The following is a 24,717-nucleotide window of genomic DNA, read 5'->3' as shown; positions in this document are numbered from 1 at the left end:
ACCAAGGCACTGGTGGAGGCTCAAGTGGTCATCGGGCAGATCTTCCGCTCACTCGGCCTCTTACTCAACGAGGCCAAGTCCACACTATCTCCAACTCAAATCGATTTCATAGGAGCAGTTCTGGACTCGACACAGGCCAAAGCATATCTCCCAGAGGCCAGATTCCGAACTATATCCAACATTATTCTCGGCCTCCAAAGTTACCCTACCACCACAGTAAGAAGCTGCCTCAAATTACTAGGGCACATGGCAGCATGTACCTACGTGGTGACACGCGCCAGACTCAGACTGCGCCTACTCCAGTCTTGGTTGGCAGGGGTTTATCGGCCAATCAGGGACTCCCTAGAATCAGTGGTGACGTTACCTCGGCCTGTGTTGGACTCCCTTCAATGGTGGCTTGACCCGCGGGTGGTCTGCACAGGAGTTCCTTTCCTCGACCCCGAGCCCTCCCTATTCCTGGTAACGGACGCATCGGATCAGGCATGGGGTGCACATCTGGGCCACCTCAGAACCCAAGGTCTTTGGTCGCGGGAGGATCTTTCACTGCACATCAATGTCAGGGAATTATGAGCGGTACGCCTTGCATGCATAGCATTCAAGTCCCAGCTGGCAGGCAGGTGCGTTTCTGTCCTCACAGACAATACTCCAACGATGTTTTATATCAACAAAGAGGGTGGTGCTCACTCCTCTCCCCTTTGCCAGGAGGCCCTCGCATTATGGGACTTTTGCGTACAGAACATAATTCACCTGACAACATCCTGCCTCCCGGGCACGCACAATGGGCTCAGCCGCTCGTTCCAGGGTCACGAGTGGTCTATCTGCTCGGATATAGTTCTCTCAATTTTCCGACTCTGGGGTCATCCCCAGGTGGACTTGTTTGCCTCTAGCGAGAACAGGAAGTGTTGCCAATTCTGCTCCCTCATGGGGCACAGTCCGGGGTCCCTAAAAGACGCTTTTCTCCTCCCTTGGGCAGATGGGCTTTTTTACGCCTTTCCCCCGATTCCCATGATTCACAGAGTAATCCTCAAGACCCGCGGAGATCACGCTCGGCTCATCCTGATAGCGCCTGCGTGGCCGCGCCAGCACTGGTACACGTCTCTCTCCTGCACATGTCTACAAGGGTGCCACTCAGGTTGCCCCTACTACTGGACTTGATCATGCAGGATCGCGGTCGCCTCCTTCACCCAAACTTGGAGTCACTGCACCTTACAGCTTGGATGCTCCATGGCTAAACCCAGTAGAGTTGCAATGCTCTCATCAGGTCAGACAGGTCCTGTTGGGCAGCAGGAAGCCCTCGACAAGGACCACGTACTTGGCCAAGTGGAAGCACTTCTCCCTCTGGGCCACACAACGGGGTCAGGCCCCCTTGCTCACCCCGATCCCTCTCATATTGGACTATTTGCTACATTTGAGACATCGGGGACTAACTCTCTCGTCAGTTCTAGTACACCTTGCTGCAATCTCGGCGTTCCACCCTGGAGAGGGGGGGACCTCAGTGTTTGCGAACCCACTCGTTGGACGGTTCCTTAAGGGCCTTGACAGATTGTTCCAGCATATTCGTCAACCTGTCCCTGCTTGGGACCTCAATTTGGTCCTGTCCGCCCTCAAAGGGCCCCCCTTCGAACCGCTGGCTTTGTGATCGCTGTTATATCTTTCATATAAGGTAGCGTTTTTGGTGGCTATCACATCAGCCCACAGTGTGTCAGAACTCGGAGCTTTAACATCTGAACCTCCATACACCGTCTTCCACAAGGACAAGGTCCAACTCAGGTCGCATCCAGTGTTCCTGCCTAATGTGGTTTCCCAGTTTCACATGGGTCAAGACATTTTTCTCCCGGTATTTTATCCAAAACCACACTCCTCTGCGAAGGAGCGTAGACTGCACTCCCTGGACGTTCGCAGGGCTCTCGCGTTCTATATCGAAAGGACAAGATCCTTCAGGAAGTCAACCCAACTTTTTGTCGCCGTGGCCAATAAGATCAAAGGGCTCCCGGTCACATCACAGCGAATCTCGGCTTGGATCAGAACCTGCATCCAGGAGTGCTACAGTCGGGCCAATATACCAGCCCCGCCTATCACGACCCACTCCACGAGAGCGCAGGCCTCCAGCTGCGTTCCTGGCCCAGGTCCGACGCAGGAAATTTGTAGAGCGGCCACCTGGTCCTCAATCCACACCTTTACGGCGCACTACGCCATCACGCACCAGGCCAGGGAGGATGCTGCATTTGGCTGTGCAGTCCTTCAGTCTGCAGTGACCTCCGACCCCACTGCCTAGACTCGGGCTTGTGAGTCACCTGCTTGGAATGGACATGAACAATCACTCGAAGAAAAAACGGTTACTCACCTTCTCGTAACTGTTGTTCTTCGAGATATGGTGTTCATGTCCATTCCAATACCCACCTCCTACCCCTCTGTCGGAGTATCGGCAAGAAGGAACTGAGAGGGTGGGGGGTCGGCTGGCCCCTATATACAGCGCCATGAGGGCGTCACTCCAGGGGGCGGCGGAGCCGACCCTACGGACGCTGCTATAGTAAAATCTTCCGGCTGGCGTGCACGCGGCGCGCACACACCTGCTTGCAATGGACATGAACCACACATCTCGAACAACAGTTACTAGAAGGTGAGTAACCGGTTTTTATGAGCAGACTAAGCACAGAACTTGGCCAGACAAGAGTACTGAGATGGCTTCTGCTGGTCTGATTGCAGAATGAGCCCAGGGAGGGCTGCTGAAAAGGACACCAGCTGAGGGTACCGAAATGGGCAACAGTTGCGTGTCTGAAGAAGGCAGTGCCTCTGGGAAGAAGCCTAAGAGCTATGGCCCCATATCAGGGCCATGATAAGAACTCGGGACTGTATACCTTGGAAGGGGGGCCAGTGTATATGGCTCAGCTGGAGGGTAAGTCGCTGAAGACCAGCCGAGAGAACCGTTGGCCAGAGAAAGGGGGTGCTCGTGAGAGGCAGGTGCCAACACCATTACAAGGAGGTAGAATTCTGATTTGGCAGTTGTGACTGTTCTAGTCCTCTCTATAAAGGTGTGTAAGATCAGCAACCTTAAGCATAATTTGTTCTTACATATTTTGCTAGTGAACAATAGATTTTTGTTCTTTTAGGTAAATAGCTGTAATAACAACAATGTTCTTGAATAAAGTATCAGGGGGTAGCTGTGTTAGTCTGTATCTACAAAAACAACAAGGAGTCTGGTGGCACCTTAAAGACTAACAGTAACTAAAGGTAGCGCAGTCGATGGGGGAGCCGCGGCCGTCGATCCCGCGCCGTGTGGACCCCAGGTAATTCGATCCAAGATACTTTGACTTCAGCTAAGTTGCGTATCTTGGATCGATCTCCCCTCCCCTCCCCCCCCTCAATGTAGACCAGCCCTTGTATAAGACTGGGAGAAAATACTTTGTCCATTAGAGATACATAAAAGCATCCAAATAGGAAGTTTTGAAAAATTGGGTTGTTCCTCTTAAAAGAAACAAAGACAGTAGTGTAATACTTTGAATGATGATTCACACAGGATTACTGATCTGGAAGAGTTTAGATGTGGAACATGATGGACAAATAGTCACGAAAAAGACTATGACTGTTCCCTTTCTTGTTAATGTCATTTATGATACTGATTAGGTAAAGATATTTTTGTCCCTTTGCTGTATAAATTGACATTGTTCCTTCATCAGCTGTAGTACAAATGCTTTTTACTAGTGATTCAGAGCTCCTCCTGTAATAATGAAATCTGTTTTAAATTAAATGAACTGCAACCTAATTAGCTTTCAGTTTTTGCTTCACAGTTGTAATAAACTACTAGTTGACAGGATAGCATACCACAACTGTTGCTTAGAACTTAAAAACAAGACTGGATGATCTTGGCAATCTGAATAAAAAGAATGAGTACTTTAGACATTTACTTAAAACAGTTTATGAATGTTAAATTGGTTTATAATGTAGTTTTTCCCTCAGAAGAAATTGATCTTCACTGTTTAATTTCAGTGCTTGAGGTTTTAAGTTCTCTGTAGCAATAAAATATTAAATTTTGTAAGTCTCTGTTAAAAATTTAGGAAAAATCTTGAGGATTAACCTGTAGTTCTTAGTTTTGTACTTTTACACAAAAATTTAAGTCTGAATGATGAGGTCCAGAGCAGTTTCATGGACTCGTTTGCATTTCTATCCTAAAACAGAGGTTTTTTTTATATATTGGTTATGGTGGGAAAGATTTATCAAAGAGGAGGGTCTTGCAGCATGCTCTGAATGGTCAGATCATGGAAATGTCTAATAGCTGTGCAGTGACATTCCAGATAAATCCCTAGACTAAGAGTGCTTTCTCTAAAGCTTTGACCTGAGTTTTGTAAACTATTTTGTCCAAAGGAGCACAGCTGTTTTGGTGGATTATGGATGGAGAAGTAGTCTCTGATATAGCTGAATCCTGACCCAGTTATGGCTTTTAAAGGTCAGAACTGCATTGAAAAGTTTTCTCAACATAGCTTCGTCTCTCAAGGGTGTGAAAAATCCAGAAGAATTTTTTGTCAACCTAGCTACTGCCTCTCAGGGAGGTAAATTACTTATAGTGATCAGAGAACTTCTCCAGTTGCTGCAGTAAGTGCTTTCACTTAAAATGCTACAGTTTTAAGTGTAGACATAGCCAAAGATTTTTCAAACCTGTCAACAGAAGCAGACTGGAAACCATTGGACAGAAGAAAGAACAGAGAGATGCTCCTGGTGCTGTCACAGGATTCCATCTTCAACCCCAGATACAGTGAATTATAGTAACCCGCTCTGAATTGACGCATGCATGGATGGAACACACTGGCTAGATCCTCCTCTTGAAGGTTCCTGGAAGTCTCGTGGTGGAAATGGGAAGTGCCAGTGGCAACACAGGTGGTCTGATTGTCAAGGCTTAATTATGAGTTGAACAGGACCTCAAGGCCTTCAAGCCACTTTGACAGACAAGGTCACAAAATGTCTTCTGTAATTTTGGACACTATCTTAAATGGCGCTGATGTAGAAAGCTTGTCAATGTTTATGAAGACTTGAATAGTTAATGAAACAGGTGTGTGGATGTGCATGCGAAAGAGAGAGAAAATCACTCTGGAATGTGACCCAAATAACTGGGACCACCCAGTTCTAAATTCTGTTTCTAGAATATTAGTTCTCAACCTTTAGGTTGTGAAGATGTTTTCTTGTGATTGTATAGTATTCTGAAAATCTTAATTTTTGATTGGTAGTAGAGGAGGGAGTTGCAAGATCTTCTGGTTATGAAGATAATGTTCCACTTGTTAACAGCTACACTGTTGGATTTATTGACCATTTAGTATTTGCATATGTGCAATTAATGAAATTCTCAAAAAGACTAACAATTTTTTGTTACTTTAACATATGACATTATGAAATGTATAGTCAATAAATGTAAATGCCTATTTTAGGTATATGTAGCATATATATTGGTTCTAGGATTGCAGGTGTAAAAAGATTGAGGAACCTATTCATAGCCTAGAGTATTGCCATGGAACCAAACCATCTACCTACGACCCCAATCCAGCACTCTCTGAAATCAGTGGGAATATTTCCCTTGACTTCAGTGTGTGGTGGATTGGGCCATTGGTGCACCACTGTGGGTTTAAGCAAGAACCTTTTACATTTGAATGTAGCATTTCTAATGTAATTACATTTTCTTTTAGGGAAGAAACCCTTTTTTTCTGGAGCCAGCAATAATTATAACAGTTACTGATGGGAGTAAATTAACTACCACGAGTGGGATACAGGATGAGGTAAGGTCTAATCTCTGTTTATCTACTGTACCAGACCTTTTGACAGAAGGCTGATATGTTAGGATTATCAGTTATTTAAACGTGTTCCAATGTACATGAGACAAATTTAAACAGTGTTTCCTTGAGTTTGAGACATTCTTATGTAATCATACTGTGCTAGAAATGGTTTGAAAGCCTTTTCAGCACTAAAAACTTGAGCATATTTAATGAGTATCTTTAAACAGATTTGAAGAGTTTCTAAAATACTCAGTTTGCCAGTTTCAGAGTCTGATTTAAAACACTGGCAGAGACATGCAACACAGTTCTATTGAAGGTAATTGGGATATTAGTTCGATACACTTATCAAATGAGTATACATAACTTTTTAAAGGGCTTACCAGAATGAATTTTATTGTACTGAAGAATATACATCTTGAAAATGTGTAAACATACATAACTTGTATAGACCTGATTGATTTAATGTAGTGATCTTCCAAGGGTGGGAACCATGAACCAGAGAGCAGGTTGGGACACGTGAAGTGCAGAAGAAGAAGAGATTACTTCTGGATTTTATAGTTGTCTGTTTAGAATTATTGTCTGGACTCTGGAATGTCCCATAGCAATCTAAAACAAAAAGGTGGGCTAAAGAGGAGTTAATTTCAAATTAAATCCACACCTATACCTTAGAATATTTAAGATTAAAATACTGAGTCCATGCTCACAATAAACTTTACGGGTCACCATAGCTAAAACTCTGAGGCAATAAGCTGTTTCATCACCAGATGGCATGAGCTTCCCTGCTTATGAAGTTGCAACCATTCCCAACTGCTTTTATTGTCCGATCCTCTTCTTAGATGAATGGTGAGGAGTTCTTTACTGATACAATGGTTCTGGTCTGGTTTCTTATGCGTACAGGCCTTGAAACAGAAAAACATTGTTAGCTGGTCCCTCTTTTCAAAAGCAAAGGCTAATATCTGAGCCCCTTTCAGTGCTGGTGGGTTGTGTTTTTTTTCTTGCAACAGGTTCTCAAACATTTTTGTATGGTGCATCACATTTTAATATAGACATTATCTTACAGACCACCTCCCTTCTGAACTGTAATTGTGCAGACTTTCTCCTGTTTTCCTGGTATTACATTCCTGTGGCAATTAGAGAAAGTGCTTTCATGGAAAAGTGATATTAAGAAAGTGTGAAATATATTTTTAGCTTTCTTTTAATGCACTTAAGTTGATAAGGAGCAGGGCAGGAGAAAAGACAAGGTTGCATAATGTGCCAAGCCACCTGTCTGTGGTCCACTAGCAAGTAGTCTATAATTCATTTTGATAATTTCTGCTTTAGCATATTTGATGTTTGGGGTTTTCTTTTTTGGTCTTTGGACTAGTCTGTCCCCCCCACCCCCCCTGCTTATTGAATAATGAGATAGTCTAGTACTGCTCCAAGTGTGCTCACATAACTTTCCTCCCAGAGAAACATTGATATTTTTGATTCCTGCATTGGAGATCATCCTAATGCATCTGATTATGAAGTTGACTTCAGGGTCCTTGAGATTATTCCTGACTTCCCATAAGTCTGTTAGTCCAGATGTTTTTAGAATTCTTCAAAGGCTACAGTGACACTATCCTGTAGGCAGTTCATTCTATAATTGAACTGTCTATTTCAATGCAGATGTGATTAGTTTGTCTAAATATCACTACTAGACTAACTTTAAACAGTCTGCATGTTTCTGTTTTCCTACCATCCCCTGAGTGAAGGCAGTACCCCAGCCTAGCTGCTGTTAAGGAGCCACGAGCTTTTAAGGCCTGACTCTGGACGGACAACCACAGCCAATAATCAGGAAAGCCACCTGTGTACCTTTTGGATCTAGCAAATTACCACCTAGTATCCAACCTTTCTTTCCTGAGCAAACTAACCAATAGTTCTTGAAAGTGGTTTTCAACTACTCCTGTACATTGCTGAGATCTCGGACCTTTACCAATCAGGTTTCATGCTGGAACACGAACTGTTATATATGCAGATGGGCTACCACTTCTTGTCCATTGATGAAGGGAAGGTGTTTTCTCATATTACAAGCTGCTCCTGCAACATTTGCTACTGTTATCCGAATACTATTGTTCTGCTTTGATATTTCAGGAGTTATTGGGAGGTCCTTCCCTTAGGATTGTACTCAGAGTGGTGATATAAGTAACTTCTTTTCTGCTATCAGACCACTCAACTGTGAAATCTCTCAGTGCACTCACTATGATTTTTCCCATCCTGTTCTTGGTCTAATAATGGAAGTCTCAAGGGATGGCACTGTAGTGCTTCTTATGGTTAAACAAATCTTCTGGCTATACCAATCCAGAAGAGTCTGGATCATGCAGTGCAAATGTGGCTACTTTTTGTTCTACCTGCCTTTCAATATGATTTGCCAATGGGCATTGGTGTCTATTATTCTCATTACAAGAATACAGTAGAAGATACCAAATATACAGCAATAACCTGGATGCGTGGCTTTGGTGTGCCCTCTGACTGATTTCAAGTGACGGGTTCTGTTTGGGAAAATGTTCACGTATCATCTACTCTAGCCACTTGCAGCAGCAAAAGGAGACTTACAGGGCAAATATCAATTTGACTATTGAGATAATTTACTTATTCTCTCCCGTATAAATTGTGAAACTGAGGGTTATGTATCCATTCCATACTTTCAGAGCCCATGTGTTTTTTTTAAAAAGTTTCTAATTCCAATGGGCTATTGGACAAAGATACTCTTAAGTCAATAAGCAGCAGTGTGGCTGAAATTGTTCTTACAGGAAATGCTTGTAGTTCTGCAAGTAAAACACAAGAAACACAAACAGCTGAGCTCTCAGTCCACTAATCAGTTATATGCCCTACACTCTGTCATATCTACCTTTAGAGCGATGGCATAGCAGGCTCAGGGGAGGGTGCGGGAAGGGGTGGAGTGGGGGCAGGGTCTGTGGCAGAACCAGGGGTTGAGCAGTGAGCACCCCCCCAAGTACATTGGAAAGTTGGCGCCTGTAGCTCCAGCCCCCGAGTCGGTGCCTATACAAGGAACCGCATATTAACTTCTAAAGAGCTGCACGTGACTCCGGAGCCACAGATTGGCCACCCCTGCACAATCAGAACCTCCTTTGCAAAGGTAGTTTTGGGGTAGAATTTTTCCTGGAGGGCTGCATTTTCAATTTTTAAAAATTAGAAGAGCAGGAAGAAGCTTCTGACTACCAACCATATTTCAGTTTCTGTTCTGGTCTTAACCGATAACCTTTGTACATGTCATCGGGCATGTTGGTTAAGTAATGGAAACATAATACATGTCTGAATCATTTTTTGATTTTGTTCTTGTGTGGTTCCAGTTATTTGTTAATTAGATTAAGCCAGATTTTCACTGGTATTGACAGTAATATTGTCAGCATGTAATCTGTCAATTCCCTCTGAAACCACCTTCAATTAATTTTATGTTTAGTGTCTTTAAAATTCCTTGCTTTGTCTTCATAAGTCTTCGTGCTCTTTGTAAATTTCAACGTTCTTGAGGTACTCAACGCAAATAGAGACATAACCTTGTTGTGAGGTCCACAGTGTGTCATTGAGAAGCTGGGGCATCAGTCTCTCCCCTTTCAGTTAACTAGCCATTCGGCTTACTGGTTGCAGAATAACTTTAGGAGTTATTGAACTTTAGCACTGTTAATCACTACTGCCGTTTCAATGAGTAGTAAATAGTGTTCTGAGTGCCAATACATTGGATGTTCAGAATAATTGCACCTAGAAAGTTGTTCTTCAAAGTAGAGTCCTTATGGGTGCTCCACTGTAAGTGTGCTTGCATCCCTGCGCTGCTGATCGGAGAACTTTGGTAGCAGTGTCCGTTGGGCCCACACATGCGCTGTCTCTCCTTGTGCTATGCCACGAGCCTATCCAGCGCATGTGGGCTAACCTTCCTCAGTTCCTTTTCAACCACCCTGGCTAGAGATGGAGCCATTAGCAGTCCATTAAGACCTATCTTAATCTACTTATCCATCGTAGTCTTCTAGTTGTAGTTTTTCTTTCTCTCTCACTCTTTCTTAAAAACAGAAAAAGAGACTTTATTTTTCTTCCCACCTTTTCTCCCCTGTCAGGTGCCCTTTCCACCAACAGCCTATGCTCTGTTTGCCAGGCTTCAAGAAGTGCCTTACTTGTAAAGAGGCAATCCTGATTGCAGATAAACACTCTCCATGCATTCACTGCCTCGGGGTAGGCCACATACAACAGAAGTGTGGTCTTTGCCAACAGCTCTGGCCAGGATCCCACAAAAATAGAGCTCTGCCAGAAGACTGTTTTCATGGCGGCAGCTCTCCAACCCCAGTCACCTGGTAGACATGTCTTCCCTACAGCTTTCTACATCTCAGGGCTATTGGTCGAAGCAGGCTGCAGACCCTCTCACAAATCTTCTAAGAAGAGAGCAGGAAGCCCCCTTCATGAGTCCGAAGATACAGAACAAGATGGTGATTGCTTGTGGCTAACTTGAGCACTGAGACCATCTGACTGGCACCCATGGCTCACAGAGACCAACAGTAACCAGTACTGCTGACAGGCACATGGACCCAATGGGCATGGGCACAGAGTCATTGGCACCAAAAGACAGGAGTAAGCACTCCTCTAAAAAGATGATCCTGGTATGTGAGCCTGCATCTGTAACACCAGCGGTGGCTTGATCATAGAATATCAGGGTTGGAGGGAACCTCAGGAGGTCATCTAGTCCAACCCCCTGCTCAAAGCAGGACCAATTCCCAACTAAATCATCCCAGCCAGGGCTTTGTCAAGCCTGACCTTAAAAACCTCTAAGGAAGTAGATTCCACCACCTCCCTAGGTAACCCATTCCAGTGCTTCACCATCCTCCTCGTGAAAAAGTTTTTCCTAATATCCAACCTAAACCTCCCCCACTGCAACTTGAGACCATTACTCTTTGTTCGGTCGTCTGCTATCACTGAGAACAGTCTAGATCCATCCTCTTTGGAACCCCCTTTCAGGTAGTTGAAAGCAGCTATTAAATCCCCCCTCATTCTTCTTTTCTGCAGACTAAACAATCCCAGTTCCCTTAGCCTCTCCTCATAACCGGAGATTCTCTGGATTAAGTTTAGAAGTGTGAGTAACAAGGGTGATGTCATGATGGGAGTCTGCTATAGACCACCAGACCAGGGGGATGAGGTGGATGAGGCTTTCTTCTGGCAACTAGCAGAAGTTGCTAGATCGCAGGCCCTGGTTCTCATGGGAGACTTTAATCACCCTGATATCTGCTGGGACAGCAATACAGCGGCGCACAGACAATCCAAAAAGTTTTTGGAAAGTATAGGGGGCAATTTCCTGGTGCAAGTGCTGGAGGAACCAACTAGGGGCAGAGCTCTTCTAGACCTGCTGCTCACAAACCAGGAAGAATTAGTAGGAGAAGCAAAAGTGGATGGGAACCTGGGAGGCAGTGACCATGAGATGGTCGAGTTCAGGATCCTGACACAAGGAAGAAAGGAGAGCAGCAGAATAAGGACCCTGGACTTCAGAAAAGCAGACTTTGACTCCCTCAGGGAACTGATGGGCAGGATTCCCTGGGAGAATAACATGAGGGGGAAAGGAGTCCAGGAGAGCTGGCTGTATTTTAAAGAATCCTTATTGAGGTTGCAGGAACAAACCATCCGGCTGTATAGAAAGTAACCGGTGTGAACAAGATTCCCATCCCCCCTGGCACTGCCACTGATGCCAGGATGATCGATACAGACAGAACTCCGCTGTTCAAGAGACCTCTGGATGCACCAGAATTCCCTCTTCTCGGTACCGAGACCTCTGCACCAAGCCTCTACTCGAAATATCCCCGCTGCCATGCCATGTCCCTGTGCTTTCTAGTGAAGGTTCAGACAGCGAGTCTGAGGCAGTAGTGTCGCAGTACTCCTCCCAAGCTCCATATGGGGCTCACTATCAACAGAGCTCAAGGATATACCCACAGATGGCCCCACCACCACCGTTCTGGTATGGCCACCCCTGGGCTCCACCACCACCCCAATGACCATATTGGGACCCTTGGCGGCATACTGCCAACATACCTCTCGAGCTCCAAGCCTCGCCCGAGAACCCTTGTGGCACACTCCCTTGGCCACACAATCCAGGAGTTCAGAACTGCCTTACAACTTAGACGAACAGGAAGCCAGTAACGAGGAAGTGACTCTGAGGACCATATCCTCCTCTCCAGATGAAGCTGTCATGCCTTCTCCACCATCTTTGGCGGACGATTTCCATCTCTTTCAGCAACTGGCAAAGAGGATGGCAGACACTCTCCAGATTCCACTGGAGAAAGTCAAGGATACCCACCATCAACTCCTTGATATCCTCTATTCTGCCTCCTCAAAGATTGCCATCCTGATTTAATGAGGCCATTTTAGGCCTGGCAAAGACCATGTGGCAAACCTCATCATCAGTGGCCCCGACCTGCAAGTGAGCGGACAAAAAATATGTCCCTGCTAAGGAATCTGAATTCCTATTCTCCTATTACCACCCAACTCCATCGTTGTGGATGCTTTCAACTCTCTCGGCCAACACCACCAGTCAAGGGCTTCTCCCTACAACATGGATTGGAAATGCTTTGATCTGTTCAGTAGAAAAGCATACTCAGCCACTCTACAATTTTGTATCACCAACTACCAGTCCCTCACGGCAAAGTATGATTACATAAACTACTCTAAGCTGAATGACTTTATTGAAAAAATGCCAGAAGCACATCATGGCTCATTCAGGGCCATTATCCAGGAGGGCCAATTAGTGGCAAAGACATTGCTGCAATCTGCCCTTGACATGGTAGCTAGGTCTATCTCTACAACTGAGGTGATGCAACGAGTGTCCTGGCTTCATTTGTAGGGATTCCCAAAAGAGGTGCAATCCACGGTTGAGAACCTTCTGTTTTGAGGGCACGAAGCTCTTTGAGAAAACTGCTGCCTCCCTTTATATCCTGAAGGATTCCAAGGCTACCCTCCGGTTACTGGGTATCTATACACTGGGACAAAAGAGACTATTTAGTCCCCAATCCAAGCATAGACCATGCATGTATCAGTACCAACCTCAGCTCCACTATAAGCTGCAAGTAAAGAAAGGGAAATTCCCTAAACAGAAAACATCTGGCCCACAATCTTCATACCAGCCCTCTACAGCTAAACACCACTTTTGATGGGCAGGTCAAGGCACCATTAGATCACTCCCCCCAACTGACACAGACGATCATTGTTCCACACCCATTTGGCCACTGATTGGCAGTGTTCCGCAGTGCCTGGAAATGCATAACATCAGACCAATGAGACTGTCTGAACTGGGTACTTCATTCAGTTTTACCTCCTGACCCCCTCACAACCTTCTTCCTCATCCCTCTTCAGGGACCCTTCTCCACGAGAGTTTACTATGACACAAGATAGGTCGCTTCCTCCAGCTAAGAGCCATAGAACTAGTACCTCAACATCTATGAGGGAAGGGGTTCTACTCTCGTTATTTCCTAATACCCAAAAGAAAGGGAGGTTGGAGACCCATACTAGACTTCAGAGCTCTCAACAAGATTGTCAAGGCTCAAAAAATTCAAGATGGTCACCTTATTGATGATCATTCCAGCATTGGAACAGATAGACTGGTTTTCAGCCCTCAACCGCTAGGACATCTATTTTCACATCTCGATCTGCCAGCTCACAGACAATTTCTCAGATTCACTCTGGGACATGACCACTACCAGTACAGATTGCTTCCCTTTGGTCTATCATTAGCCCCGAGAGTATTTTCCAAGGTTCTCTCAGTGGTGGCCACTCATTTATGCATTCAAGGGATAATGATTTATCCATACCTGGATGATTGTCTCCTCAGAGCCCGATGTCTCTGGGAAGCTCACCACGTCACTGACACTACGATACATTTGTTTATAGACCTGGGTGTGCAGATCAACACCCAAGATGTCAACCCTCACTCTAGTGCAATATCTGGAATTCATAGGGGCTGACCTTGACATGTTAGAGGCCAAAGCCCTCTTACCTCAACACAGGTTCCTATCCTTATTCTTACTCATAGACACCATTCAAAGCAGTTCACAAATACTGGTCAACCTTTGCCTCCAACTCTTCGGACATATGGCAGGGGCACGGTGATGATACCTCATGCCAGGCTTCACATGCAATGCCTCCAAATATGGTTTGGCTCGGTTTACATACCGAACAAGGACAGGTTGTCACTACCCACCAGGATCAAAAACTCCTTAAACTGGTGGAAGGACCCAGCCAATGTTTGCAAAGGGATCCCCTTCTTGAAAACGTCACCAGCATTGCTCCTTGCCACCAAGACATCACTCATAGGTTGGGGCGTTCACCTAAATGACCTCAGGCCACAAGGCAAATGGTCGCCCACGAAGATATCCTTCCACATCAATCTCCTGAAGCTGAGAGTGGTCAGAATGCCTGTACCCATTTCCTTCTAGTGATCACACACACCGATCCTGAGAGACAACTTTGCCTGTATGTACTACATCAATTGGCAGAGGGAAGCCAGATCGGCCTTCCTTTGCGCAGAAGTTATGAGATTATAGATTTGGAAATCTCCCACGACGTTACACTGTCTGCAGCATACCTCCAGGTACACACAACTCGGTAGCGGACAGTATCAGTTGCAAATTCCCACACGACCATGAGTGTGAGATGCACCATATAGAGGTACTTCATGACCTATTCAGATGATGGGGGACACTGTCTACAGATCTGTTCGCCATTCAGCTGAACAAGAAGTGTCCATGCTACTGCTCCAGACCGGGGATGGGATAACACTCCTTAGGTGATGCGCTCCTCCTCCCCGGGACAGGGACCTTTTCTACACCTTCTCTCTATTTCCCTCACTGTCAAAGGTCCTGCTGAAAATAAAAAGGGATGGAGCTCGTGTCATTCTGAGTGCTTCTACTTGGCTGAGACAGATGTGGTACCCTTACCTCTCTCAGCTTGCATCATGTCTGCTGATCTCTCTCACGGCGATTCCGCACCTCCTCTCACAGAGCAAAGGACATACCCTACATCCCAACCTTGGAATTCTCTGCCTCAAAGCATGGCTCCTGTTTTTTTCCCAACACCTAGAAAGCTTCTGTTCAAGAGACATGATGCACTTACCTGCAGAAATGGTCCAGGTTTCAGATTTGGTGCACGTCCCAACAAATCTTCCCAGCATCCGCAATTCTTCTACATATCCTAGACTATGCTTTTAACCCTAAAATGGTACGGACTATCTCTAAGCTCTCTCAGCGTCCACCTAGTGGCTATTAAAGCCTTTCACCAACCTGTAGAGGAGTACTCAGTGCTGTCACACCTAACTACAAAAAGGTTCCTCAGGGGCATAGTAAACTTATTCCCTCAACTTCGGCTTCCTGCCACCAGATGGGACCTGAATCTTGTACTTTAGGAACTGACTAGGCTCCCCTTCGAAACCATGACACCTGTTCACTAATGTACCTATCCTGGTAGTGGCCTTCCTGGTAGTGATTATCTTGACCAGGAGAATAGGAGAGATAGTAGCTCAGATGGCGCAGACTCCCTACATGGTATTCTTCCGGTTAAAGTCAGACTGCATCCAAAATTCATCCTTAAGGTAACCTCCTACTTTCACATCAGTTGATTCACCTTCCAATCTTCTACTCCAAGCCTCACCAAGACAACAGGGAGGCTATATTGTGTACCTGGATGTCAAGAGAGCCCTGGCCTTCTACCTGGCCAGAACAAAGGCCTTCAGGAACTCCCCTAGGCTCTTCCTCTGCACAGCGGAAAGTTCCAAGGGCTCAGCAATATCAGCCCAAAGACTTTCCAAGTGGGTCTCGAACTGTATCAGACTGTTACCAGGTCTGTCATATGATCCCTCTAGATGCCATTCGTACACACTCAACAAGGTCAATCTCCTCATCCATTGCCTTCTTCAAGGATGTCATTATCTCAGAGATCTGGAGAGCGGCAACATGAGCATCAGTCCACACTTTCGCAGAACACTGTGCCATCGCTGGGGACTCTGCCTTTGAGCTGTCTTCTGTTCCATGGTGCTGTCATCTGTAACAGACTCAACTCTGAAGTCCTGACCTCCAGAAGGGATACTGCTTGGGAACGGCCATAGGGACACTACTGGAAGAAGAAATTACTCACCTTGTGCAACAATGATGATTCTTCGAGACCTGTGTTCCTATGAGTGCTCCACAACCATCCTCCTTTCCTCTAATTCAAAGTTCTTGTTTTGACTCTGCGGTAGAGAAGGAATTGGGGAGGCTTAGCCTGCATGCGCTGGCTAGCCTCATGGCACAGCATGAGAAAAGACAGCACATGTGCGGGGCCCAAAGGACACTGCTACAAAAGTTCTCCCGTCATCAGCACAGGGACGCAAGCATACCTACAGTGGAGCACCCATAGGGGGGAAACATCTTGAAGAACCATTGTTACCTGCACAAGGTTAGTAATTTCTTCTTTGTCCTTTGTTCAGACAATGAAAATAAAATGGGGAAGATGTGTTGTACTGTGTATTCTTGGATGGCATTGTTAGCAGCTTAAAAGTTTTTCATAGTTCTCTTCAGATGCTATGAGTCAACAGCATGCAGTAGGAAGGCATTTTTTTCCTGTATGGATGGTTGTTGGACATTGATGTTCTTGGGTGAACATGAGATATCATCTTACTTTAATATTAATTTTAATCTTCTTATTTTTTTTCTCTCTTCTTGCACCATGTCGTGGTGGACCTAAAAGTTAAAATCTGTCTGTAGTATATCCAAGGTGAAGTGCTTCAATCACTTCTTTAAATTGCTCATTGTGTGCTACATTAAAGGTGATATTGTCATAAAAATTGCAACTCTTACCAAGTTAAGTCTTTGACTTTTAGTTCTTATGGTGTAATCACCAAACGAACCCCAGAAGTTGTCAAAGGATAAAGATAAGCAGGAACTACTCTTCAGTTAAGCTGCTGTGGAAGCTGGAAGGCCTGTAACAGAGACTTAATTTATCATTAGTGCTATATTTTGATAACGATGGTACTGAAATGTTTCTTTTGCAGGATCATCATATGCACCAATATTCTGGTCTTCCACTTAGTTGATAGTTTCATTCATTGGTGCATTTTATCTTGAAGATGAATGCAGAGAAACAGACTTTCTGAAACGAGCCTGGATCCTTTCAGTGCTTACCAAAAACAAACTTCAATTTAGTGTGCTTTAGGCAAATGAGATCTTAATATTGCTGTGGAAAGAACATTGCAGTAATGCAGTTCTGCTTGCAGGAATTCTCAATAAAACAAGTTTAAAGGACTTAAAAGTAAATGTACAACTTCAGAACTTCATATTGCTGTGAAATGAGTTTATGTACAGTGTTGACTGGATTATGGATCTCCCATATTTATTTATATATAAAATATTTGATCTTTGTTATATTGTAAGCTTCTCTGGGTTACATATCCATTTGGTTGACTTGCACAATAAATTGCAGTCATGTAGCTACTTGATTTTGAATTCACTGTTTTGTGAAGAAAGTTTAAATATTTTTCTTTTTAGCTCCATTTACCTCTCAATTCTCCTTTACCTGGAAGTGAATTGACTAAGGAACCTTTTCGCTGGGATCAGAGACTATTTGCTTTAGTTCTGCGTTTGCCTGGTATCACAACTCCAGAATCAGAGCAGATAGCAGGTGTGCCCGTTGATGACTCAGCAATCACACCTATGTGTGAAGTCACAGGAGGTGAGTGCCTTAACTTCACTTGACAAAGTAGTTCTTTCAGAAAAGTGATTTTAGCATATAGCTCAGTTGTATTAGATAGTATTTGAAAATTTCTGACTCCTTTGTTTAATCTCTTTAAAACCCTGGGCACAACGGAGCTACATATTACAGCTCTCTTTAGTACATAAGTACTAAAATTACAAATAAATTCATCTTAATAGTCTTGAAAGGATGTGCATTTGCGTTCTTCAGCAGTTTTGACCAGAAGGGGGAAAACATACTTTGTGTTTTAGGCACTCAGCCAGAAGTCTTAAGAATCATGAAACCTGCTCGATAGTGAGATAGTGTTCAGTTTGCTGACATGCCAGCATTTGAAGGCCATGGAATGTGTTTTCTTTTGAGAACTTATAAATATTTCTTAAATTAAGAATATTTTTGGACAAATGTCTGCACTTTCCCTTTTCCTCCACTGTGTCTTGTGTTCTCTTGTAATCGCTCATGATTATCTGTCTCGTTTAGATTGTAAACTTCTCTGGTACAGTCCAGAAGTTGTCTTGTCTATAGAGTGCCATGAACACACACCAAGTATTTAAAAAAAAAATCCATTTGATAGTAATTGGGGTGGGAGAAGAGGGAGAAAAGGAAAGAATTTAAAGGTGTAAAAGAAACTTCAAGCAGAAGTGATCCCCGACTTCTCAGAATGTAAAGCAGATGCCTCAACCACTGGATTAAACAGGCTTTTTGATTCATTTAAAAGGTGTTGAAGTGTGCCACAAGGGGGAGCTCACATTCCAAGAATGCAATAGACACCTTAAGTTAACAAGGAAATTCTTAAAATGTTAAAGGAAATAAAGTTAAAACAAAGTATGCTTCTTACTTGTTACCAAGATGCATGCAGAACTTCATTAATGAAATCATTTAATAGACTGTCTTGCTGCTTCAATGAAGTGACATGTTTTCTTTGTAACTTGTTTATATATTTCTCCATAACTAGATCAGCAAAAAATCATAAGTCAGCCCTTCTAGTTTCTTGATGAGTAAGAATTAAAAGAGCTAAATGTCAGCAGCTTGACTAAGGGATGACTAAGAGGGGACGTAAATCTAAAAATACTTGCTAGGCATAATCTCCAAAGTAGAAGAGAAAATACATAGTGATACACAGAGGTATAAGTAGGAGTAATAAAATGATATTATGGAAGGAAAAACATTTACAGATGTATTAGGCTGTGCAGTGGCTACCAAGGGAAGTTATGAACTCGCCAGTGTTTTTTACGTCAAGGTGTGGAATGAATTTTATGTGCATCAATATGGAGGTGATGTGTGGTGGGGGTGGGGCCGAGGGGTTCAGAGTGTGGGAGGGGGCTCAGCGCTGGGGCAGAGGGTTGGGGTGGGGTGGTGGTTCTAGGATGGGGCCAGGGCTGAGAGGATTGGAGTATGGGAGGGGGCTCAGGGCTAGGTCAGAGGTTTGGGGAGTGGGGGAATAGGGGCTCTGGTTGGGGGAGTGGGCTCTGGGATTGGGCAGGGGATGAGGGGAGCTCAGGTTTGCTGGGGCAAAGGGTTGGGTGCAGGGGGTGAGGGCTCTGGGTAGGGGTGAGGGCTCTGTGGTGGGGCCAGGGATGAGGAGTTTGGGGTGCAGGCTGCCCCGGGGCTGCGGTGGGGAGAGAGGACTCCCCCAGCCCTCTCTCGCCGCAGCAGCCTGGGGTTGGGTGAGAGGGGCCTCTCCCTGGCCGCGGCAGTTCTGGCTGGGCTGGGCCTGGCCTGGCCCAGGCCGGGGGAGGGGCTCCTCTCCCTGGCAGCTCTGGCAGACCCGGGGAGGGGCTCCTCTCTTGGCAGCTCCGGCTGGGCCAGGGTAGGGGCACCTTTCCCCACCTGCACGGCCCTTGATAGCCTGCTGCATGGCTGCGCAGCTTACAGGGAACTTAGGATGCCCCCGTGGGAAAACAGACTTAAAATCTAGTGTAGGAGACAATCCTGCATTGATGTGGACTGCATGACCTTATAAGTCTCTTTCCATTGCTATCTTGAGCATTTTAACAGAACATAAAATCATACTAGTTGTGCTATACCTTTTAAAACGATTCAGTGCAATATTGAATGGTATTAGGGGGCAATACCTCAAGTTCCCCATCAGGATGTAATAGAAGTACTCTTTTGGGGGGGGGGGGGCGTTGAGACATTGATACAAAGAGCACAGCAGGGCGTTATTTGTCATTTGGATCATTTCCTTATATTGACAAACACAATCTATGAAGACCTCTATTCTATACACACAAAACTTGTTACTTTAAGTAATTGTATAGTTTGCTGATACTTTTTTGATTTTTCTAATTACTATGTGGTTGGTTATACAGCAGTTACCAATAAGATATTTGCTAACAATAATCCACTAACATAATATCTGAGGTGCTACACTATTTCCTTATACAGGGTACTTCAGAATGGTACATAACTGCAGCGCCTCAAATACCATAATGTGGTAGATGTTGTCCAACAATGTTGATATATGGTGTTATCTGAATGGCCACTGCTTTATAAACAAAAATACCTGCCTGCATGGCCAATACAATTTTGAGAATGTAATAAACATGCAGTATATTGTCAGTTTTAGAATACTTGTTACATTGGGAAAGGATGATAGATGTCTTAAATTAAATGCATTATAGCTAGACTTCTATTTAAATGGATTAGTCTGAAAAAATTTCAAAGCTGAAGGGAGAAATATAAAGTAGTAGACTTGTTCTTGAGACTTTTTCTTTCATCCTAGGTCGCTCGTATTGTGTGTGTTCTCCAAGAATGCTGAATCAGTGTCTTGAGTCACTGGTTCAAAAAGTGCAAAGTGGAGTAGTAATAAACTTTGAAAAATCTGGACCAGATCCTTCACCAACTGAAGGTATTAGAAAAATTCTACGTACTTTTGTAACCAATTAGATTTGCACTTGGTATTCAAATTTAACAATTGCCAGAAGTGTACATAGTTTAATTTGGAAGAAGCACTACAGTGTTAAACACCATTGTTCCTTTCTAATGTAGTAATATGGCCACATTCTTGAGTGGATTAAATTTCTGTAGCTTTACTCCTTTTTGTTCTAAATATGAATAACTTGCCTACTTCTAGAACATGTTCATGGAAAATACTAGCTTTTTTCTAACCCTGAAATGTTGTATATTAAAAGTTCATTGGTGTCATTCATATTAGATTAATGTGTGTTAAATCTTCATGCACCGGGAAAATATTTGATTTATCTAGTATTTGTGATAAGGAAAGGAAACTTCAATTGAGTTCTGAAAGTACATCACATAATAGAAGAACTGTTTTTTTTCAGACTCTCATTCAGTAAGCATTCAACAGTTATTCAACTCTAAATTAGTTAGCATTCCTCCTGGAAATGCTAAAAATTACTTGGACACTGGTATGTACTATTGTTGTGGTTTCTAATATACTTTTAAGGATATCCATCGTAAGGTGTATGAAAATCCTTGCACACTCCATATAAAGTGTTTAAATAATTTGAAATACTATATAATTAAATATAGAGTTATGGAGGTAATTTTGTTTTTTGTATAGATGGACAGATGGATATAGCTAGGTCTTTTGGACCCCACCCTTGGCACAGCTGTCACAAACTTATCTATGTCAGACCAAACCCTAAAACTGGAGTTCCCATAGGCCACTGGCCTGTTCCAGAATCCTTTTGGCCAGATCAAAATTCTCCAACATTGGTAAGTACTTGAAGTGAGGTGGAAGTGAGGGAGAAATCATTTAACTGCTTCCTGTTCATGGGTTTTAAATCCTGGGCTACCTGGTTCAAATATAAGCACTGTAAAGGAAATTCAGGCTAAAGTCTGAAAGGAAATGCAGCCGACACAGATGTTTCAACTGCTGTGAATAAGATACTGAATGGCAATTAACATACTATGTTCATTGTGGAATAATTGCATAAGAGACATCTGCTTCTTTAAGAAACAAACTGCCTGTAAGACTTTTATTGCCAACATCTGAGCACAATGCTATGAACATAAAAACATCTTACTTAAATGTATCTCTTTGGAGTTTCAACAGAGTTCAAACTGAGAATTTTCCCTTAGGACACAATTTAGAATGCAAACGAAGATCCTAGAACTGATGCAGGTTCATCTCTTTATCTTGTAAACTATCATATTTAACCATCCAAAAGACACTATTGCTTGTGAGGGGTTGGGGGAGGATCTCTATGTAAATATCTCCTAAATTGGGAAAAGGTAAAACTCATGGTGACAGTGTTCTTTCAGTGCAGAAGTGGCAGAGTTGGCCCATATCTCCTGTTTAGTGTAGCAGTGCTTCTAATCTACCACAAATAGTAGAAACTTTACTTCAAATTGTAAAAAGTCTTCACTGGCAATACATTAGTTTTCTTTGTGCTCTATTTAATTACGAATAAAATGATGTACCTGTGCCAATTTGTATTTGTAATGTAGTATAATATAACATTCAACGTTGGTTGAAAATATTACAGTTGAACTGATGTAATTTTGGGCTATTTCCTGCGTTATAAGAGGATCTTCACTGTTAGTCTTTGTGCCCTACATCTGATTTATTAAAGTTTACAAACTTAAATGTGTTCTATGCATTTGGCTTGCACAGAACATGAAGTGTTTCAACTGAGTATAGAAAATTGAAGATTAGTGTAGTGTGTGTGGGAGTATTTTATTCTTAAATTTAGTTTTATTTAGTTTGTGTATATTCATTGTCTCATTGTGCCCAGTCCAGTAAGACATACACAGCCTTCTGAGCCGTATGGAAAGCCAGCCTATTCTAAAGAAAAATTAATCTCTTGCAGCTGTTAAAATGAAATAAAATACACCCCCTCCCCCCAACATTGTGCACTTGGGTATTACGGAACTGTTTAGTGGGAGAAGAGCTCCTGCAAATGAACTCCCTGTCTCCAGTGCTCCACAATGGGCATACCCCTGGATCTGTCTGCTTTTCTTCATTCACCTAAGTCTGGGTTTAACACAGTTTTGTGTATTACTGCTCTAGGCCCAGGGTTTCCACACTTTCTAGTAGTGCAGCTCCCTTACAGATATTTTAAAACTTGGTGACTCCCTTCAACCAAATTACCTTCCCCCCCCCCCCTTTTTTTTTTTAATAAAAATTTACTTACTTGGGACAACAGAGTTCGGATGATTTTGCTACTGTATTGAACTGCACACAGTATGTTTAATTAGATAATCTGATCTAATCTGGGTTTTTAAAACTAAGTTGAAAATATGGATTGCTTGACATGTTTGGACACAGACTAATATTTTAGTGACAAGAATGGATCTGTTAAATAAGTGTTTTACCAATCTCACATAACATATGCATGGTACGTCTTAACCGACTGCCTATCAGGTTCTTTCTTGCTGACGCATGGCCTGGTCAGAACCTCTAGTGTCTGGGGCTTTCCTTTGATTCCTTCAATCTGTAAATTTTTCAAAGTTAGCCTTGGTGCCTTTTGTATATAGTTCCTGATAGTAAATTTTAAATAGCTTTATATTTTTTTAGCAGTTTTGTGGTTAGATTTCCCAACTTGGGGACCTTCTCTATCCCCATACTCCCTTGTGATTATTGGGGAGAACTTGAGACTTCAAACTCTGTGTCCTACCCCCATTCTGTTTTCATCAGCAACAATGACCAGCTCTGTCTATAGTGTCTTGGGGAGGCACACGTCGCAGATAGGTGTATTGCCTGCTACTCTTCCCCTAGCCATAGGCATGACATGAGGGAATTCTGACCTAGAAAAGACCTCATGGAGAAGGCCACAAAGCTGGCGTCGGACACAGTCCAAGGCAATCCCCGAACATCAGCCTGAATTGACACAGGGCGCACTTCCTGCCAGAAGATCTGACTGTTGCAGGGCAATCCATACCCACAGATTTCCCCCCTTCAGCATCTTGTCAGGATACAGAACACTTGGACAAGCATAAGAGCACCCTCTAATTCTGCTTCGAAGACGTCCAGTGCAACTTTGCCTAAATCAAGCAAATCTGCTTGTTCAATCCCTAAAGACTTCGTACATCCTGAGTCCCAGGGCCATGACTCTAAAGCTCATAAATACATGGCTTTATCAATATTGGACTCCGTACCAATCACACCCTCTCCACTGGTACCATCCAAGCAAAAAGACAGGATCCATTGGTTCCAGCATGATCTGCTTCTACCACTTAAGGAACCATCACTTTATCGCACACTGGCCACACGGAGCCTCCATCCTCCAACCTTGACAGTATAAATGGATTCGACTCCTCGTACTCCAGAGAGATCAGACTTGTACTACACTGGAGGATATCTTTGCTCTTTCTGAGTCTGTTTCCCCCATCATTGGGACCTTCTCTCCTGACTCCACCAGGGGATGTACTTTTGATAGAAGCCTATCTCCTCTTCTATCTGCTAGCGCTGCTTTTCTTTCACCAAAATTGTCGATTCTGCTGTTGGATCCAGACCCTTTTTTTCTCTTCCTCAGCAAAATTCAAACCTCTAGAAGAGCCGTCATCTCCTCCAAGAAACGTTAGCCCAGACAGGGGACCCAGAGCCTTCTGGTTCCAACCTCTGCCTCGACATTTGCCTCAGGACCGTTGGTACCCTATGCCTTTGAGACCCCCACAACTGCCTCCTGAACCAACGTGCTGGCCATACTGGGGAACCTGGGACCTGTGTGTCAGATATAGAGAGCCCATGCATTCTGCCAGGAAATCACCTCACCATTCCCTTCTAAGGGAATAGTCAGAGTCTCCTCCTGAGACCCCATGGAAGAGGAGGAATATGAAACAGGTCCATCTGTAACAACAAAATTGCTGCCTTCATCGCCCAATGAAGCAGTCATCCCGGCATCTCTGTCCCCTTAGAACAATCATAAACAGATTCACACCAAAGAGTGGCAGAAGAACTCCAGATCTCCCTAGAGGAGGCCCAGGACCCTCAATACAAACTCCAAGATATCTTACAAACCACCAGCTCCAGTTGTTAAAGCTATTCTGGAACCCGCTAGAGCAGCGTGGCAGACATCAACCACATACCCTACTACTCCCAAGAGGGCATAGAGGTATTATTCTCTTCAAGCTAAGGGAGCTGAATTTCTTTTTACCCACTCTGCACCAAATGCTCTGGTCATGAGGGCCATGAAGGTCAAGGAGAGATCTAGACAGCAACATTTTAAACCCACTCCTAACAAGGAGGCTAAACATCTAGACCTGTAGGGAAGGAAGGTTTTCACATCTACTAGCCTTCAGTTTTGTAAAGTGAACCATCAAGTTCTAT

The 24,717-nt window shown here is 43.8% G+C and overlaps 1 protein-coding gene across 14 annotated transcripts in view; it reads left to right on the top strand.

Moving 5' to 3' along the window:
• INTS6 (integrator complex subunit 6) overlaps positions 1-24,717 on the top strand; it is a 93,311-nt gene that overhangs the window by 23,762 nt on the left and 44,832 nt on the right. For 11 of the 14 annotated variants that reach the window (XR_010597795.1, XM_065581245.1, XM_065581252.1 and 8 more), the window contains 4 exons: positions 5,673-5,762; positions 17,279-17,462; positions 20,206-20,331; positions 21,007-21,161. Coding sequence is in view for 13 of the 14 variants with exons in the window: in XM_065581245.1 (XP_065437317.1) it covers positions 5,673-5,762; positions 17,279-17,462; positions 20,206-20,331; positions 21,007-21,161 (555 nt within the window). In the remaining variant the exon portion in view is untranslated. The remainder of the gene's footprint in view (positions 1-5,672; positions 5,763-17,278; positions 17,463-20,205; positions 20,332-21,006; positions 21,162-24,717) is intronic. The other 3 variants (XM_065581250.1, XM_065581243.1, XM_065581248.1) reach the window with 1 other exon arrangement.

The sequence above is a fragment of the Chrysemys picta genome, chromosome 1, assembly GCF_011386835.1.
Source record: "Chrysemys picta bellii isolate R12L10 chromosome 1, ASM1138683v2, whole genome shotgun sequence".
Taxonomy (NCBI): Eukaryota; Metazoa; Chordata; order Testudines; family Emydidae; genus Chrysemys; species Chrysemys picta.
The sequence above is the reverse complement of the archived record's forward strand: the minus strand, read 5'-3'. Positions and strand labels throughout refer to the sequence as shown.